Raw genomic sequence first — 18,933 nt, 5'->3', positions numbered from 1 at the left:
CCCAGAGACCCAGTCCAGAGGCTCCCTGGCAACTAGACTTGCTCAGCTGATTTGTTTTGGGGAGAATGGGAGCTCTTGCTGGAGCACCTGCACCCCAACACACCCTCCCCAGAACCACCTTTTTGGTACTCCATGACCTCCACCAACCCGGCATTGCAGATGGATAGAGGAAAATGTCCTAATTTCAAAAGCAAGTGGCTACAATCTCTTCATATATCAGGTTTTTTTCGCATCAGTCCCAGATTCCAGGAAATGGGCAGGCTGCACCTGGAGATGGGGATCAGGGTTTGTAAATCACAAGCGGTTTCTCAAGGATGAACCCCACACGGGGTCGGGGCAGCGTCCCAGCCCGCCCATCGGCCCTGAGGATGACCCTAGCACTGGAAAACTGCCTCGGATGCCTGGCGTGCAGCCAGTAGAAAGGGGCACAAGCTGGATACACACGCTCTCTCCGGTGTCCTCAGACAGCGGCAGAGGGACACCCACTCTCCCTGGAGACTAGAGCCACAGGAGAAAAAAAAGAGGAAGAAAAGGGGACAAAAGTCAGCCAGGAAGAGAAAGAAAAAAGAAAAGGAAAATGGTGAAAGAGGAAAAAGAGAAAGTGAGAGAAGAAATTTGGAAGGAGAAGGCAAGATCAAAACAAGATCAGGAGCATTAGAAAGAGGGAAAGGCAAATAGAACTGAGAATAAAAGGGGAATGAATGCGGGAGTGAAAAAGAGGGAAAAAAGTTTAAAGGAGACTTCAGAACCGGGGTGTGGAGAAGAGCTAGGTCAGACGGGATTCAGGGACACTACACACATCATGGTTCTTTCCTGCGTGCCCTACCCTGTCCCAACGGCGGCGGCGGGCGGGGAGGACGCTTGTTCCGGGCTTTCCTGCACCGGCTCGCAGCCACCAAGCTGGCCAACCCGCGGACAAACAGACAGGAGTCTGGGCCGGAAGTGGACAGGCTTCCCTTGCCGCCACGGCGCCAGAGAGTGCACGTTAGGGCACCTGGCGCCTGCCCAGCAGGGGCGCAACCCTGAGGGCGCCGAGGTGAGCACTGGGGTCGCAGGCACTCTAGCGCTCCAGAGCCCCGTCTCAACACGGGCGCGCACTCACCTGGACGGTCTCAGCTTGGCGTCGCGCTTGCCATCCACCACGGCGGGCACGCAGCTAGTAAGCTCGGTCCAGTCGGCGTGCAACCCACAGCTCCAGCCCGTGGAGAACCTGGAGAAGAGCCAGGTCTCCCGCTTACCCGGCCGGTGGCAAGTGCATTTCTTCTGACCCACGCGGCATTCGCAAGGCTGCTCCAGCTGGATGTTGCGCACAAGGTGGCGGCCAAAAGTGGTACCTCCGGTCTTCTGGATGTGCAGGAACACGATCAGGTCATCGCCCTTGATGTCGAAGTCTACCTTGCGCAGGAGATCGCTGCGGCTGAAATTGTAACGGGGCACGAACCTGGCGGAACTCTCATCCTCTGAGCGGTACGGGTCCGGCATCGGGGAGCTGAAAGCCTGCAGGCGGAGGAGCTGGCATTCTGTGCCGGGGCACACGTATTGGAGGACGATCACGGCAAATAGGAAGAGCATCACCAAAGCCAGCAGCAGCTTGTTGGATTTCTCATCCATATTCCCGACGCTGAGGGAAACCCAAGCTCGTTACGTCAATTCCGCAGCTCAGCCCGCACTCGCCGTGCGCCCGCAATCCTCCACCCCCTGGCGCCACCGTTGCGCCCCTCTCCCCCTCCCCTCCACACCCAGTGTTCTACCGCGGAGGCAGCAGCAGCGGCGCCCTTCCCCGCTTCCTTCCTTCCCGGCAGGCTCAGCGCTGTGGCTTCTGCCGCACAGCCTCCCCCACCTCCACCCCCCGACTCCTTCCCGCTGGTCGCCTGCCCTCTCCCCGCGCCGGAGCTCTCAGGAGCCGTTTCCTGGGGTTTCGTACCCCCCAGGACCTCAGTTGCCTCACTTTCCAACTCACACCGCCCTGTCCGAGCCCCTGCGTGTCTCCCTCCACTTTCGGTGGCTCCGTGGCTCCCATCACCATCCCGCTTCACCCACAGGACTCTTCCAAGCTTCTTTCCCCCGTCCTCTAGGCGCTCAAGCAGCCGCCTCCTCGCCTGCCCCAGCAGTCTTCCTCCCCGAGACCCCAAAGCCTTCGCTCTTTCCCGCACCGGGTTGCCCACCTAGGAGGGCGCCTGGAGTGAGATCTCGGCCGGGCGAGCTGAGTTCCCCTGGGGGAGGGAGTCCGCCGGCAGCCAGACTTGCAGGCAGAGACGCCGCGCGGTGCCGGTGGTGCTCGGGGAGGGAGCAGCAGCATAGCCAAATGCGCGCTGCGTCCCTTCGGAGCGCCCAAGCCCCGTCGCCAAGGGCCAGCTGGAACTTTGCGCCTTTCTCTTCCCCTCGTGGCTGCTCTCCCCTCCCCACACAGTTCCCGCTCACCGGGGCCCGGGCGTGCGAGTCCCGCTTTCGCCTAAAACGTACCTGGCGAGGGGGCCGAAAATCTTGGAGAAGATCGCACCGAGCACGTGCTTCAGAGAGTGGCCCAGCGCTGCCAGGCCCCGAGTGAGCAGGGCCCGGCAGAGGGAGCCCAGGTCCCAGCGTCTCCGGAGGTCGTGCATCCGCCTGCGGCGGCCTCGGGGCAACAGCGCGAAGAGTGGGGCACGCGCGGCTCCCGCCTGGGAGGAAGACGCCTTTAGGGGCTCGTCCGTCAGCGGCTGGGAGTTGAATCCGCGAGACACACCCCTAGGAGGGTCCGCGCTGACTGAGGCGGCGACTGATCCGGGCCGGCTCTCTGCCAATTCAGCCTCTACTCTGGAATGCCGGCGGGGACAGGTGGTGCGGGCGGGCGCTTCTCGCTCTGGTTGCAGTGGCGGCCAGAGCACTGGGGCTGCACACGCAGGCAGTGCCATTCCCCCCTTCAGGCAACTCAGGGTACTAAGGATCAGTAGCGAGCTTGAATTTATGTAATACTGCCTCACGCCTAAGAGCTGGAGCCACTTCACAAGCAGAGGACCTGGGTTTCCTCTTGTCTTGAGTAAGGGCGATCATTACAGTGAGCGCATCACTCCACTTTGGCTCGTTATTTCAAAGTCCCCTAAAATAGCAAAGGCGCAAATTGGATCCTTTCCCTCTCTCTTTGCCAATTTCCTTTCTACAACGGAAGCAGGGGCATTTTCTGAAAAGGTAAGTCAACATGAAGGAGAATCATGACCAAAAAACATTACAGAATGGAAATGTGAAATTTTTCAGAGCAGAGACAAACCACTCTCTTCCTGCTGAATCCCCAACATCAAGCCCTGTGCGTACAGGAAGGCTTCACTTACATAAGGTTTATTGAAGGAAAATACATGACTAAATACTACATCAGAGTGGGGACATCTAATCCTATATGATGTGACAAATGAGGAAACTGAGACCTAGAGAGAGGAAGAAATGTGCCCAGGGTCACAGGACAGAGCTCCAGGGTTTGAGACAAAGAAACTAGAAACCTGTCAACCCACCCCTCTAATAAATAGGTACATCCTCAAGCCCAGGTGTCCACAAGACTCTTTTCACCCATAGGACAAGCAATGTAAGGATTAGCAAGGAAAGAAGAGATGTTCCCAGAACTAGATCCTCAGGACTCAGACTATCTCCACATGATTGATCAGGTGGAGCTTGCTGTATATAGGGAACTGGTGTTTCTGTGAATGAATGCCCACTCTATTCAGTCCCACTGCTGCAGAAGTGGCACGGGTGGCAGCAGTGTTTCAGAACAGTGCTGTTGGGGCTGGGGATGGTGGTCACTCATCCGAGTCCTGGGGTGGGAGCAAGTCCCTTCAGAGACAGGCTCTCCCTGTATCTCCCTAGAAACATTTGGCTCCTCACTGAGCTCGGCTCCGTCCGTCCTGTTCTCTCTGTGTAATGAAGCAGCAAGCACTGGTCCTGAAAAGATGTCACTTCCTGGCTGGCAGCCCTGGAATAACCATTTGCCCCTCCTGAGTCTCAGTTTCCTCTTCTGGAAAATAGAATCAATTCCTTCTTTTGTACCCTCTGGGTCACTGTGACGATTACCTTTGGACCATTCCAAATGTGAGGCTATGTTTAGGTGATGCTCTAAGCTCAAATGTGCCCCACAGAGTCATAGGCCAATTAAGGCAGGGGCCCTTCTTGGACGACTTTATGGCTGTGCCTCCCCCCCCACCCCGCCCTTAGCTGCCTTCAGATCTTCCCAGTCCTTTCATGTGCACCCAAACCTACTGGGAACAGTGATGATCCCTTTGTCCACCTGTAGCATAAAGCTTGGGAATCCTGCATTTCAGGCGGTTCACCTATTTCCAGGTTCCAGAGGGACACTCTGACTGTTGAACTTATATTAAGGAGCCAAGTGCAGCAACTTGGCTTCCCAGAGAGCTCCCCTGATCCCCCAGGCTGTAGGACATGCCTATTCCCCCTGAGGGCCAGTGAGGGTAAGAGTCAGGGAAGTGAGAAGCTATGGGAGCTCTGCTTGCTAACTGTCCCCACCTTCTCTTTGACCAACCACACAGACAATCTCTTTAGTCCATCCAGTAAGTGGCTCTCATCATGGTGTCATGTGGGGACCCCTCTGCCATTACACCATTCTAATGGCATTCAGTGGGGTTCCTAGGAAAACACTTCTGAAACAGGTGGGTGATGCATTCATGTCCCTAGCAACTACCTCTGGAGATTCTACTCTAAGAGAGATTTGTGGGATTAGAACATGGGAAATGCCTTGGGTGGAGGTGAGGGTGAGGGGGTGGTAGCTAGTATGAGAAAAAAATCCGGATTTACTCATTTAGATGGTAAAAGGAGCACATACACACACACTTACAGTCTGACTCTCAGAGAAAAGGGCAGTCAGGTTGGTAGTTGCAGGGCAAAGAAGGGACAAAATTGGGCTGTCCCGTTTCTGATATCTAATATGTCACTAACATTCTAGTGTGAATGTGTACAGCAGCTCACTGGAGCATATTTGTGTTTTCAAGCCTTTCTCCATGCTCTAAGGAAAACAAAGAAATGCTTCTCTCATTGTAGATTTCATATATCAGGGCTCCTAAAAGGAGAAGAAAATTGTCTTTGGGGGCAACAGGGATCCCACAAGTCTCAGAGGACCCCTCCTGGGGTAAAGAGGCATCCTGTTAAGAAGAGGGAGTTATTCCTGTGTATGTCCCCAAAACTGTGTTTTCCTTAGGTCAGGTTAAGCCTTGGCAGGAAGTTCCAATGCTTCTTGCAGTCCTGGGCTGCTTCCTTTCAGGAACTGAATAACAAAGGTCCTGATACTCAGAAATCAGCCCTATGTTGAAGATTGGGGTGGGATGCAAAAGAAGAGAATCGCCCAAACTGTCAGAACTTTGGTTTTCCAACTCCTTATTTCTTAGACCCATGTGAGTTGTGTGTGTGTGTGTGTGTGTGTGTATATAGGGTGTCCAAAAATGTATATATACACTTTGAATAATTATAAAAGTATTGCTTATTAAAATACATTTCATTTTCAAAATTGGGCTATCAGCTGTTAAAGTGTGTATACAATTTGCAGGAGGGGGGGAAGACTGTATATATGGAATTCAGAACTTGAAAGATGAGAACTCTGCAGTCTGACCAGGGCTTCTGGTTGTCTCCACAAAAGGTTGATGATTCTGGGAGTGAGGGTAAAGGTCAGCTTGCCTTGCATACTAAGCAGTGTACTTCCAGACATTTATTTGGTTGCTGTAATCTGAAAAGACAGCAAGAGGTATTTGAAAGAGCACAGGCCTGGGAATCCAGCGGCCTGGGTTCTTGTCTTGACTCTGCCACTAATGAGACCCTGTATGACTATGAAGAAGCTACTTGCTTGTTCTTGGGCTCAGCTTCCCTATTTGTAAGAAGGCAAAATAAATATCATGATTCATAAGGCACTTTCTTGCTCTAACATTCAAGGCCACATCCATTCTTGTCCTCCTCAAGGGCCAAAGGGCTGCCAAACTCTTGAGTCTCATCTCCAGGGAAAGCATAGGCCTAGTCCTCAACAGTTTCTGTGACATTTTGTTGGGTCCCACCAGGCAATCAGCAGCTGAACTTATTCTGGACCTTTGTAAAAGGGCTGTCATCAGGGTCACTGTTCAAATAGGAAGAGAAACAGTGAAAACTTAATGTCAAAGAAAGTGTTGGCACTCTTTGGAGTTTAGCATAAAACACTGATGAAATATGGATTCCCCCTTATCTTGAGCACTATGCTCAACCCTGTCTTTCCAGCTGTCACTAATTTTTTAATAATGTTTATACTATCAATAATAGGCGATTTTTGTCACAAAACTGGAAGGTATGCAAAGTATTGAGTCAATTTGTTTCTGTTTTTATGAATCTATCCAAATTCAATGAGCAACAGTACTTAATGAAAACACTGTTCTGAAATTCATGCTTTAACATTGCAGACAGGTTGGGTGTGTTATATATATGTCACTTTATACAGTTATCTATATTCCTCCCAGAAAACACTGAGTTTTATTTGTTTAGCTTTATAAAACATGGGACTTGAGGAATTAAAAGAGGAGGTGATGTGTATGCTAAATGATTGTTGCAAAGGCAAGGTAAGAGCTAGAATGGGGTCACAGAAGGCCCAGAGCATGCAGACCAATGACAATCCTTCTCTTGATGAGGAATTCCAACCATTTCATGCACAGTGGAACTTTCTTATTTATTGTTGAGAGTATTACAGATGTGCCCCTTTTTTCTCTCCTTTGCCTGGAACCACCCATTTCCCAAACTACCCCAGGCCTTCACCACTCTATTGTCTTGTGTTCATGGGCAATGAATATATGCAAATAAATTATTTGGTTAGTATCTTCCCATCCTCTCCCCCTTTCCTCTGATATTCTGGCACTGAATGGAAGAGTCAGGGGTTTTAAAGCTATGGTAACACAAGGCCTGGACCATTGGCAGTAGGACACTGCTCCGCTGAGTCACTTCGCTTCTTTGGGTCTTAATTTCTGCTCTTTAAAATAACCTGACTAGATACCTTCAAAAAGCTAGTTCAGTAGTAGGGTAAAGAGGAATCTAATCTCAAATGAGCCTTTTTTTTTTAAAGGAGAGACCATAAGCTTGGAGAGACCATCACCTTGGAATTTAGTCAGCACTCACTTAGCTCTCCTTGAGCCTCAGTTTTCTCATCCATGAAAATGGGGCTAATAATAGCTACCTCACTGGGTTGTCATGTGAGTTAACTAAAATAATCTCATGAGAGCACTTAGTCTAATGCCTGGGAAGAGTAGACCTGTAACTTCATTTCTCTTCCCTTTAGATTCTCAGTAGCTCTGATTTGAGCCCTTTGGTATATTTCCCACAATAGTAATATACACATATTTAATGACAGGTAGCTGGCCATGGGCCTAATTGTGACCTAGACTGGCTTTGCCCTCATCCCATTTCTTTATCTGCTGTCATTTCTCACCCACCCTTCAGACCTCTCCAGTGCTCTCCTGGCTGGTGTCCTGTGGGGGTGGAGAACCTCATCCACTGAATCACACTGAGAAGTGAAACATGTACACATGACCCCTCCCAGGATACATTTACAAGAGAGGAGGAAGAGGCCAATGCTTACCCCTGGTGAAGGATTGCTGCAATGAAATACTCTAAAACCTGTATTAAAAGCAATGGAGGAGATGCATGACATGCTGAGGTGGAGAGTAGAAGAGAATTACAAGTGGAGAACTTACAATGCCAGCCCCACTCTAAACTATGGACACTAATTTTCAGGTTCATTCACTTCAAAATTAATAGTTGATTTGGCCCTAGTTGGCGTGTGACTCAGTTGAGTGCTGTCTTGTGCATGAAAAAGTTGCATATACCTGGGTTCAGTCCCCGGTCAGGGCACATACAGAAGGCAGCCATCGATATTTCTCTCTCAAGTCAATGTTTCTCTGTCTCTCACTCTCTCTTCCACTCTATAAACATATCCTCTGGTAGGATTTAAAAAATAAATAAATTGTTACAAAGTTAATAGTTCATCTGGCCAGGGCAGTTTTGATTTGATCAGCTGGTCAAACCACAGCAGTTAGATTGAAAAACAGGATCCGTTTTGTGTTCATCCTGCATGAGCCGGAGCTGGGCAAGCCCATTATCCACTCAGCCCTGGGCCAGCAGCACCAGCTCACAGTGGCAGAGTAGAAAGAGCGCCAAGCTGGATGCCATGAAAACAGTGTTTGAAGTCTTAGTTTTGCCTCTAGCTCATTGTGTGAACCTCGACCAGTTGCTTAATGTCTCTGGAATTTACTTGCTGACCTTGGTAAACTAAGGGGCTGCATTAGGTTACCCTGAAGGCCCATCCCAGCAGCAGCATTCTGTGATCTAAGCTATGCTAGCTAATGAGAACAGCTGGGGAAGGACACCACTCTCTTTAGCTTTTGTGGGGGCAATGTCGGAAAAAACCCACTACCAAAGATAACCCTCCAGCTAGTAGCTGAGTCAGAAAAGCAGAACTTAACTGAGGAGGAAACATTCTTAGATCATGTGGATAAGACAGAAACTCGAAATAAGCCTTCTGGGCTTCTACTGACTTGGGTGAAAGTCAAAACTGAAAGACTGGGAAAAAGAGTTGAGAACTGACCTCTAACTGACACAAAAGCCCTAGGTAGGTTTTAATAATGGGAATAATAACAATAAGAATTGCCTTGTCTGGCCCACTGTCTCCCATTTGTTTTGGTACTCTGGAATCTTGGCAGGAGAAGAGCACACTCATTGCTGATCTCCTGACTGGCCTCCTGGGGAGGTCTAATTTTGAATAATAAAATACAAGAGCTGAAAATTATATTTCAGAGCAACATGAAGGATTTGAAGGAAGCTAGCCTCGAGGCCAAAGTTGCTCCCAGAAAAAGGATTTATTTATCACTAAAATGGGCTTGAAAGGGAATGTCTTATAAAAATAACCCAGTAAAAGAAGTAAATTAGTTTAGAGAAATCATACATGTCACAAACTAAATGAAAATTAATTTTTTGATAAGAGAAAGTCAAACCAGAGGCTAATAAAGAACTTAACTGGGCTTTATAGTAAAACCTAGAGATGGACTTGTTTTTTATGTACATATTTTCAAGATCCACACTTCATCAAATGACTTTAGCATGCAGAAAACTACATTAGAGCAGTGTGTGTGTGGGGGGGGGGGGCTGCGGGGGGTGAACTTGGTAATGGGAATGCAGATTGGTGCAGCCATTGTGGAAAGCAGTATTGAGTTACCTCAAAAAATTAAAAATGGAACTGGCTTATGACCCAGCTATTTTATTTCTGGGAATATATCAGAAGAAACCTGAAACACCAATTCTAAAGAATATACACATCCCTATGTTCACTGCAGCATTATTTACAATGGCCAAAATCTTGGAAGCAGCCCAAGTATGCATCAATAGAGGAGTGGATAAAAAAGCAGTGGTACATTTACACAATGGAATATTATGCAACCATAAAAAAGGAAATCTTACCTGTTGCAACAGCATGGATGGACCTGGAGAGTATTAAGCTAAGTGAAATGAGCCAGTCAGAGAAAGACACGTACCATATGATTTCACTTATATATGGAATCTAATGAACAAATTAAACTATCAAACAAAATACAGATGGACTCATAGATACCGAGAACAGACTGAGAGCTGTCAGAGGGGAGGGACCTCAGGAGGGCTGGGTGAAAGAGGTGAAGGAATTAAGCAAAGAAAAAACTCCTCAACACAGACAACAGGATGGTGATTACCAGAGAGAAATGGAGGAGGGGGAGGTAGAATTGGGTAAAGGAGGAATAAATGGTGATGTAAGGAGACTTGACTTGGGGTGGTGAACACACAATACAATATACAGATTATGTATGATAGAATTATACACCTGAAACCTATGTAACTTATTAATCAATGTCACCCCAATAAAGTCAATAAAATTTTAAAAGACACTTTGAACATTTATCTTCATTAGGTCCAGGCCAACAGGAGCCAGGCCAAGAGACATTGTGAGAGTTTAATAAATTTTATTATATTATCTCACAGTGGACTGAGACCAGGGTGTCTGTGTCAGCACCGAGAGAATGTTTATGTTTTCTTATATAGGGACTGGGTCAGGGTTGCACTAGCCAGCTTGGGTAGCTGCCTAAACAACAGGACGTCCTTGGAAGATAGCAGGATGTCTGGTGGGAGCACCCAAGTCGGCAGAGGGGAATGCCTGAGTCAGTTGGGGAGTGTATCTTATCTTCTGAAGGTACAGGCCATTTGCTGCTAGCTATGGGAAAAAACTTATAACAATATATTTCAGAAAACATGTCCAAACAGGAGAGTCAAGGGTAGTACATCCTAACAATCTTCACTGAAGAAAGTTGTCTTAGTGGGTATCATCTTGTGGAAGATTTACCTGAAGCAGAAGACAATATTCAAACCCCTAATGAAGAGACAAAATGCAGTTGGTAGGGCTAAATGAAGGGTTCGAAATGTAACGGATGGTCGAGGGGAAGGCAACATGTCAAGGATGCCAGCTCCAGTGCTCTGCATAGTGATAAGATATGGCTGGACTTGGTGATGCCTCCTGTAAGCTAACCCCAGAATGCTTAGCAAACTATGCCAATAATAGCTCCTGTACTGAAAACTTATTATGTGTCTGGCTCTTTACTGGACACTTTACATGCCTTCTCTCAAATAACTTTCCCAGCACCCCATGAGATAGTGACTTTTGGACTTATTTTACAGATGAGTAAACTGGCATTCAGTGTTCCAACCACACAGCTAAGGAAATAGTGGAGCTGGGACTTGAATCCAAAATCTGTCTAATTCCACAGCCTGTAATAACTATATTGCTCCAATGATGCTCATCCAGCTCAAGGGTGTCTGGACATGAGCTGGAGGGTATGAAGTATCCTGTCCCAAAATGAAATATCAGGAGACTTAGAGGCATCATCCTAAGCCAAAGAGCTGGGCAAAGAGGGATCATAGTGTGTGTGTGTGTGTGTGTGTGTGTGGGTGCATGTGTGCGCGCACACATGCACCCACACTCATTCTCATGTTCTGAGGACACTGAAGGAGATAGAGAGCAGGAGCCCAGAGCCTGGATTTTAGTAAAGAGGGGAGCAGAGATCTAAACACTGCTGACTGGATAATTCGATGCATACATAGCTTTGGGACATTACCCATATTTGTCTGATACTGTTATTTTTTGGAAGGGTCAGAAGGAACTTTGTCCTGTTTACTGCGCAATAACCTTCTAGAAGGCTAGGACTTCGGCCTCTTCATTTAAAAAAATTCTCCATAGTACCCGACAACAATAATATTTGGTCTAGAGAGCTTTTCAGTTTACCAAATACTTTCACAAACACTAACTGGACCTTAACCACTTGGCAAAGCAGATATCTTTGTCCTCACATTATATGTTAGGAAAGAGAGTCTCTGGGGCCTGAAGGAACTTGGCCGAGGGCACACAGCTTGTGTGGAGTTGCCACTGCTGACTCCTATGCACATATGCCAACACGAGGTAATGACCAAGGCACCTCATAAAGGATCTAACACTGAGTAGGTGCTCAAGAGATGTTAGTTTCCCCCTATTTGACAACTTATAACTAAAATAATGTTGTTTTCTTTCTACTAAATACATCTTACCAGAAACGCCAATATCTTTACCAGAGACTAGTCCATGTTCTCAGATAATTTACCATCCATGTAAGGAAATACAGCTAACATGCATGGACATGAGGATAGTGAATGATTGACTAATCTGTTGCACTGGCTATAATGCAATGATATCTCAGAGTGGGCTGGAATGGTTAGAGGTTTCCCAGCAAACATTGGAGGGGTCTGGAATATCCAATCAATAAACTTCCCCCTCCTTTCTGTCTTGGTCCCAGAAATAGGAACTTTCATTCACATAAACTGCTTTTTATTGATTTCAGAGAAGAAGGGAGAGGGAGAGAGAGATAGAAATATCAATGATGAGAGAGAATTGTCAATTGGCTGCCTCCTGCATGCTCCACACTGGGGATCGAGCCTGCAATTCAGGCATGTACTTTGACCGGGAACTCAACCGTTGACCTATGAACTGTTCATAGGTTGATGCTCAACCACTGAGCTACACTGGCCAGAGTGTTTTTGGTCTTGTTTTATTCCACATGAGTGAAATCATACAGGTTTCGTCCTTTTCCATCTGACTTATTTTACATAGCGTAATACCCTCAAGGTCCATCCATTCTGTCCCAAATGGCAATATTCCATCTTTTTTATGGCTGAGTAGTAAATTTTTTATTCAACACTAACTTCATAAAAAAATGAATACCTAATACAGCCAGATTTCGTCAAATGAGGAAGACCTAGCACGATATAGAAAATTTACTATAAAGGCATTATTCTATTCTCCAAGCCTCCTTTATGCTCTGTTATACACTAGAGTTCATAGTCGAATACTCGAATTAAGACTGAGAATAAGAGATTCAGGTTGAATTGTGCCCTCCCACCCCAATATTCCCAAAACTAATCTGAAATGACAAAGCTGGAATCCTTCCTAGGAGTATTTACAAACCATTCTTCATATAAAAGAACATAAGAACTCCCCCAAAGCCAAAGAAATAAAATGCTCTGAGCAGGTCCTTTTCCTGCCCTTCCTGTCTCAGAAGTGTGCAGCAAAGGCTCTTGGTCAGTGCTGCAGGCTGCTCTTTTATCTGCGTAACCTGAGTGCCTTTGACACAGGTCAAGTGTCAGGCTCACTCTCCAGTATTCAGGCTCCAGTCAGCTGCCTCCATTGTAAGTCTTTTGCAATTGGATGGATGGCTTGGCCCTTATGTCTTGAGGCCTGGAATCTCCTGGGCAGGGATTGGATTTCACTTTCCATGTCTACAGTGTTTGTACCAAGGTTATTAATAATATTCTATACAGGGGGATCATATTGAAAGCAAGCTGTAATCCACAGCAAAAAGCCTGCAGCCTGAAACTAGGCTGAGCCACGCTCCCAGGAGGACACCAAGTCACCCTAAGCAGACAGCCACCCCTGGGAAACTTTGAGATGTGTCCAAGTCAACCCTGTCTAGGACACAGCATCTTTCTTTCTATATCAGCCCTTCCCTTCCAGACTTCCCACCCACATCTGGAAGTGTGTTTCACTGCCCAAAGGGGAAGAAACAAACCTGAGGAACACCTCAGGTGTTACCTCCAACAAGGTGTTAGGGACCCAGAGGATCCCCTTCCCAAAAATGCAGTTTAAAATGAATGAATGAATGAATGAATGAATGAATCATAAGACAATATTGTCATAACCGTGTATGGTGCCAGATGGGTATTAGACTTGTAGGGGGGATCACTTCGTAAGTTATTTATGTCTAACCACTATGCTGTACACCTGAAACTAGTATAAGACTGAATGCCCACTGTAATTGGAAAATAAAAATGGAAATGGAAAAAATATGCAAGAGAAGGGGGAAAAGTCACTGAACTGTACACTTAAAATGTAAATAAATAAAGTGCGGAGGGGGAAAGATTGTGACTTATACCAGCCTAAGAATCAATAAGACCGTTGGAGGAGCACACAGCTGGAAGAACACACTCTCTGGAGATTTGGATCTCAGTCCTACTCCTTACCAGCTATGTGGCCTTAGGCAAGTACATAGCCTTCCCGAGCCTCAGTTTCTTCCTCAGTCTATTAGAGGTGATAATGATGCGCTGTCTTGTATAGTATTCAAGAACAATTAGAGAGATAATACACCTTTTATAGCACCTGGCAGAGTATAGGTATCCAATGAATGGCAGCTCTTGTTACTGAACAAGATAGAAGGCTGGGTCCTTCTTAGTGTCCTTCAAATCCTGAGTGCATCCACTCTGGCCAAGAATTACTCTTCTCAGATAAGTCATTGGATATATACATATGTTTTACTATTCCTTCTACCTTCATGTTTTTAATTACTGTACCAGATGAATTTATGACTGAAAGCTCTATAAGGTGTCAATAATTACAGAAAACAATAATACTCTTAGCCGCCATACAATTTTATTCCCTTCCCCTGGGGCAATCACTGTTTTCCGTTTGTTTTGTAGTTTGGGGGCATTTTTGTAAGCAAGTGCACTTAAGAATACACATATAAAAATAGTGTTGGTTTGTGTGTGTTTTTTGAAAAATAAAATGTATGTTTCAGAAGTATGTTTTAATACTTTATTGAAGTATAATATGCATGTGAACATGAGATAAATGTACAGCTTGATGAATTTTCAAACTGAACACACATGCAATCAGCACTCATGTAAAAAACATACGATCACCCCAAAAGCCTCTTTTCTGTTCCCTTCCAATCAATAAACCCCCAACAGTGGCCACTATTCTTTTTTTATCCTTATTGAAGATATTTTATTTTATGTTTTTATTTACTTTAGAGCAGGGGTCCTCAAACTACGGCCCGCGGGTCACATGCAAATACAAATATTGTATTTGTTCCCGTTTTGTTTTTTTACTTCAAAATAAGATATGTGCAGTGTGCATAGGAATTTGTTCATAGTTTTTATTTTTTAAACTATAGTCCGGCCCTCCAACGGTCTGAGGGACAGTGAACTGGCCCCCTGTTTAAAAAGTTTGAGGACCCCTGCTTTAGAGAGAGAGGACGGGGGAAGAGAAAGAGAGAAGGAGAGAGAGAGAAACATTGATCTCTTGTAAGCTCCCCGACCAGGGGTCAAACCCGCAACCTAGGTATGTGAGCTGACTAGGAATTGAACCTGAATCCTTTTACTGTACAGGATGATGCTCCAATCAACAGAACCACTCAGCCAAGGCCAGTGGCCACTATTCTGACTTACATCAGCATAAATTAGTTTTGCCTGCTTTTGTACTTTATATAAATTGAATCATACAGTATATTAATTTTATGTTGCTGTTTAACAAATTGCCACAAACTCCACAGCTTAAAACACATAATTATCATCCCAGATCCTGTAGGTCAAAAATCCAGGCTCAGTGTAGCTGGATTCTCTTCTCCGGATCTTACAGGGCTGAAATCAGGGTGTCAGCCAGGGCTGGACTCTCATCTAGAACTTACGTCCTCTTGCAGGCTCCCTGGTTGTTGAAAGAAATCATTTCCTTGTGGTTTCAGGACTGAGATCTCATTTTCTTGCTGGCTGTCAACAGGGGGTCATTCTCAGCAACTACAGGCCACTCACATTTCTTGTCACAAGGCCCTCTCTATGCTAAAGCCAGCAGCACAGAACTTCTCTCATGTTAACCTCCCTTGTGCTTCAACTCTCTGATTTCCTCTTCTGCAAGCAGCCAGAGAACATTCTCTGCTTTAAAAAGAACTCATTTGATTAAGTCAAGCCTACCTGGATAACCTCCCTATTTTAAGTTTCACTGATTTGGAACTTCAATTGAATCTGCAAAATTCCTGTATAGCAGTACCTAGCTTAGTGTTTAACTGCATAACTAGTGGAAGGTATGTGTACACCAGGCTCCAGGAATCTTGAAGGACCATCTTAGAATTCTGCCTACCACATGCCGTATTTACTATTTCTTGTCTGGTTTCTTTCACTCAATGTGATGTTTGCACAATTCATCTATAGTGCGAGGAACAGGTCTTTTGGTGAACATGCACACATATGGAAATAAACATTTTTGTTACAAGGCACTAAGAATTTGGAGTTCTTTATTATCAAAATAACCCAGCCTATCCTGACCAATACAGAAATTTGGAAGTGGAATTGCTACGATCAAGGGCAATAGATATTGCCATGTTCCCTTCCAATAAAGCAGTACCATGAATATTGTATAAGAGTGCCCTGTTTGCCTCATCCTTATGATAGAAGTCTGTGTGTATGTATAAATTTGGCCAGCCTGGACTTTATTTTGTACACTTATACAATAAGGATTTTACCCTGTGTAAGGATCTAGGAAAGCATGCTAACCTCATTGCCTGCCTGAACCACTGCTATTACCACCAAGTACTTTGGGTGATCCTTACTGTGCTCTATTTTTTTCATGAGACATGTCACTCCTAAATATTTCATGTATTTACTAATTTATGATGTTTATTGTTTGCTATCCCCACTCATCTATACTAATAAAAGGGTAATATGCTAATTAGACCAGATAGACCTTATGTCTTCTGGATGTCCTTCTGGACAAAGCTGCGGCTGTGAGGTCCAAGGCAAGCCGCCATGGGTGGGAGAGCCCATCCTAGAGCCCCAGCTGGGTGGGCAGGGCCTCCCTGTAGGTGGGGATCAATGGCAGAGTCAAGGGTGCAGGCCGGGCTTAGGGAACATCCCCTCCCCAGTTCACAAATTTTGTGCACTGGGTCTCTAGTTAAGATATAAGCTTCTGCAGAGCAGGGATCTTTGTTGGTTTATTGCTATATCCCAAAGGTCTAAAATAGTGCTTAACACTAGTAAGTGCTTAAAAATATTTGCCAAATGAAGAAATAAATTTAACCCAATATGTGAACTTTAGATTGTAATTTTTAATTTTAATAAATTATTTTTACAGTTCTGTGATCATATTTTCTAAATCAGACAAGATACTCTCCAAAAAAAGGGGTTTTCTGGATTTAAATGTGGGAAACGTTTTAATTATGTATTTATATCTTTTGAAATTCCTTTACCCTGCTTTCTCTATCTCATTTTTTACTTTACATAGTTGTATTAGAGAATTTTAAAGAATACTCTAAATTCTTTTTGGATATGCCTGTAAAATTGAGACTATTGCAGAAAACAGATTTAGAGATGTTCTCTTCATAGAGCATTGTACCATACCAATACAGTAAACATTTATCCCTGCAAATTCCATCCTGAAATAGCTTTCCTTCTCACTGCGACTAATCAATATGCTGCTCCTCCTTCAAGATCAGAGTCAGTTAGGATCCAGAGCAGAGCTGTCAAAGAGAACTTTCTGTGACAATGAAAATATTCGTCATTTGTACTCTCTGAAACCATAGCCTCTAGCTACCTGTGGCTAGTGAGCACTTGAAATGTGGTTAGAGTGACTGAGGAATTACATTTTAATCCAACTTAATTACAAGTCATTTTTATTCAATTTAATTTTAAGTGAGTTAAATTTAAATGGCCACATGTGACTAATAGCTAACATATTGAACAGCACAGCTCAGAGGAAAGAGATAGAAAAGTGAAATCCAGTTTTGATCCTTGGATTGTGGCAGCTAGAGGGATCCTGAGACTCAGGTGAGAGAAAAAGGTACCAGGTCGTTTTCTTCACAACCTCTTCCTGAAAGTGATGGAGAAAAAAAGAATAAAGTGTTCTTAACTCTCTCTCCTCAGGTAGGGGAGCCTGGGCTGGTGGACAGAAGGACTTATGCTCTTATAGTCATTGGACATCACCTTTACTTGTTTCTCCATGTGATCATTGGCTTAGGCTGTGATTACGTGGGCCCACCGACTCGAGTTTGAACTCAGGATGTGAAATGGGAATATATATATAATTTCAGGGAGGAAGGGAGAGGGAGAGAGGGAGAGATAGAAACATGATGAGAGAGGATCATTGGCCACCTGCCTCCTGCATGCCCCCTGCATGGCCTACTGGGGATGGAGCCTGCAACCCAGGCATATGCCCTTGACCGGAGTCGAACCCGGGACCCTTCAATCTGCAGGCCAACGCTCTATCCACAGAGCCAAATAGGCTAGGGCCTGAAATAAGAATTTTGGAGACATGGATTTTACAGCTCACACACAATTCCCCTGCTCATACTATGCTTTGTGCAGCTCACACTGGGGGAACATGCAGAGAGGTACTCTGTTTACCTGTTGGAGAATTGAGCTTTTCAGAGAGGGTGGCGATTGCTGAAGCAGGTAATGGAGCATATAGAGGTAAAGTCTAGATAGGTTATCTAATAAATTAAAAAAAAACTTGAGGTTTCACAAAAGCAAAGAAAAAGAATATTACCTACTTTGAGTTACTTCTTGGAGCAGAGAATATCTGGCTCTACTGCACTGTTGTAAAATTAATTTGAAGTTGAGAAACTGTAATATATTACAGCTATCAGTCTCTCTGGACGATTTTACAATCAACATGTAGGATATGAAAAGGGAAAGATGCCAATAACATATTAATGTGGTATTCGGTGTTCAATCTTCTTTATGCAGCAGAATATTACAGCTGAGCAAAAAATGATCAAAAAGTTGGTTTTCTTTTATACATAGAAACAAGAAGGAAACTTGAACTTTAAATTATACCATCTGTCATTTTCCATTGATTGACTCTTGCTCATTAAGAAAAATTCCAAGCTAGAATATCATTTTTGTCTTTTGAGCTCTTCAGAATGTATGGTATTCAGCAGGCTTGGTTTCTTTCTTTTTCTTTCCTTTGCCTTTTTTCCATATTGGCAGCTGCCAAAGAAGAATGGGACACTCTACCTCATGGTGTTTCATGTAGGTTAATACCCGAAGTTCACCTAGAGACATGAGCAACCAAAGTCACACATCCCATTTTCTCTTTTTTTGCATGCCATGCTGGTGCAAGAAGGTATGTTTCTTCTCTTGAACAGAAAAGAACCCATACCTAGCTCTACCATAAACTAGTTGTAGGATCTTAGGGAAGTTAATTTCCCCGATTCTCAGCTTCTACGATTGATAAAAAGAAGATACTAATGAAAGGGACAGGATGGCTGACTTAGTTTTCTTTCTCTCCCAGCATGCCATGGTTCTGCTCAGTGAGATATTTCAACCCTCTCCAACTATTAATGCTGACGTGATGTGGACATGCTAGGTAACTGGCAGAGAGCGGGCACTCAATAAACATGACTTTCATTCCTCCCTTCCCTCTGTTCTCAGCAAAGCAGCTAGAGCTGGATGTCAAACAGCAGTCCCTTGTTCTTACCCCTGCCCTCTGTTGCCAGAGATAAAATGAAGGCACAAAGCAAGAAACACTCGTAATTGGAACATGCTTACAATGAAAACCCAGGTCTAAATGGGCCCTGTGAAAAATCGCAAGTCAGAAGTTTATCTTCATTTGTTTCACTCCACTCCCCACACCCACACCCCTGTGGG

General features: G+C 45.0%; 1 protein-coding gene across 6 annotated transcripts in view; it reads right to left on the bottom strand.

The window, feature by feature from the left end:
- Window positions 1–2,906, bottom strand: part of HS6ST2 (heparan sulfate 6-O-sulfotransferase 2) — a 320,027-nt gene extending 317,121 nt beyond the window's left edge. For 4 of the 6 annotated variants that reach the window (XM_059680359.1, XM_059680361.1, XM_059680360.1 and 1 more), the window contains exons 1-2: window positions 2,464–2,906; window positions 1,103–1,621 (exon numbers count right to left, since the gene is read on the bottom strand). In XM_059680359.1, the coding sequence (XP_059536342.1) occupies window positions 1,103–1,621; window positions 2,464–2,891 (947 nt within the window). In that variant the 5' untranslated portion in view covers window positions 2,892–2,906. Of the gene's footprint in view, window positions 1–1,102; window positions 1,622–1,751; window positions 1,776–2,165; window positions 2,353–2,463 lie in introns of those variants that run through there. The other 2 variants (XM_059680363.1, XM_059680364.1) reach the window with 2 other exon arrangements.
- Window positions 2,907–18,933: the final 16,027 nt, after the last annotated feature.

Source organism: Myotis daubentonii, chromosome X, assembly GCF_963259705.1.
Source record: "Myotis daubentonii chromosome X, mMyoDau2.1, whole genome shotgun sequence".
Lineage (NCBI taxonomy): Eukaryota > Metazoa > Chordata > Mammalia > Chiroptera > Vespertilionidae > Myotis > Myotis daubentonii.
This window is presented reverse-complemented; position numbering and strand designations above follow the sequence as displayed.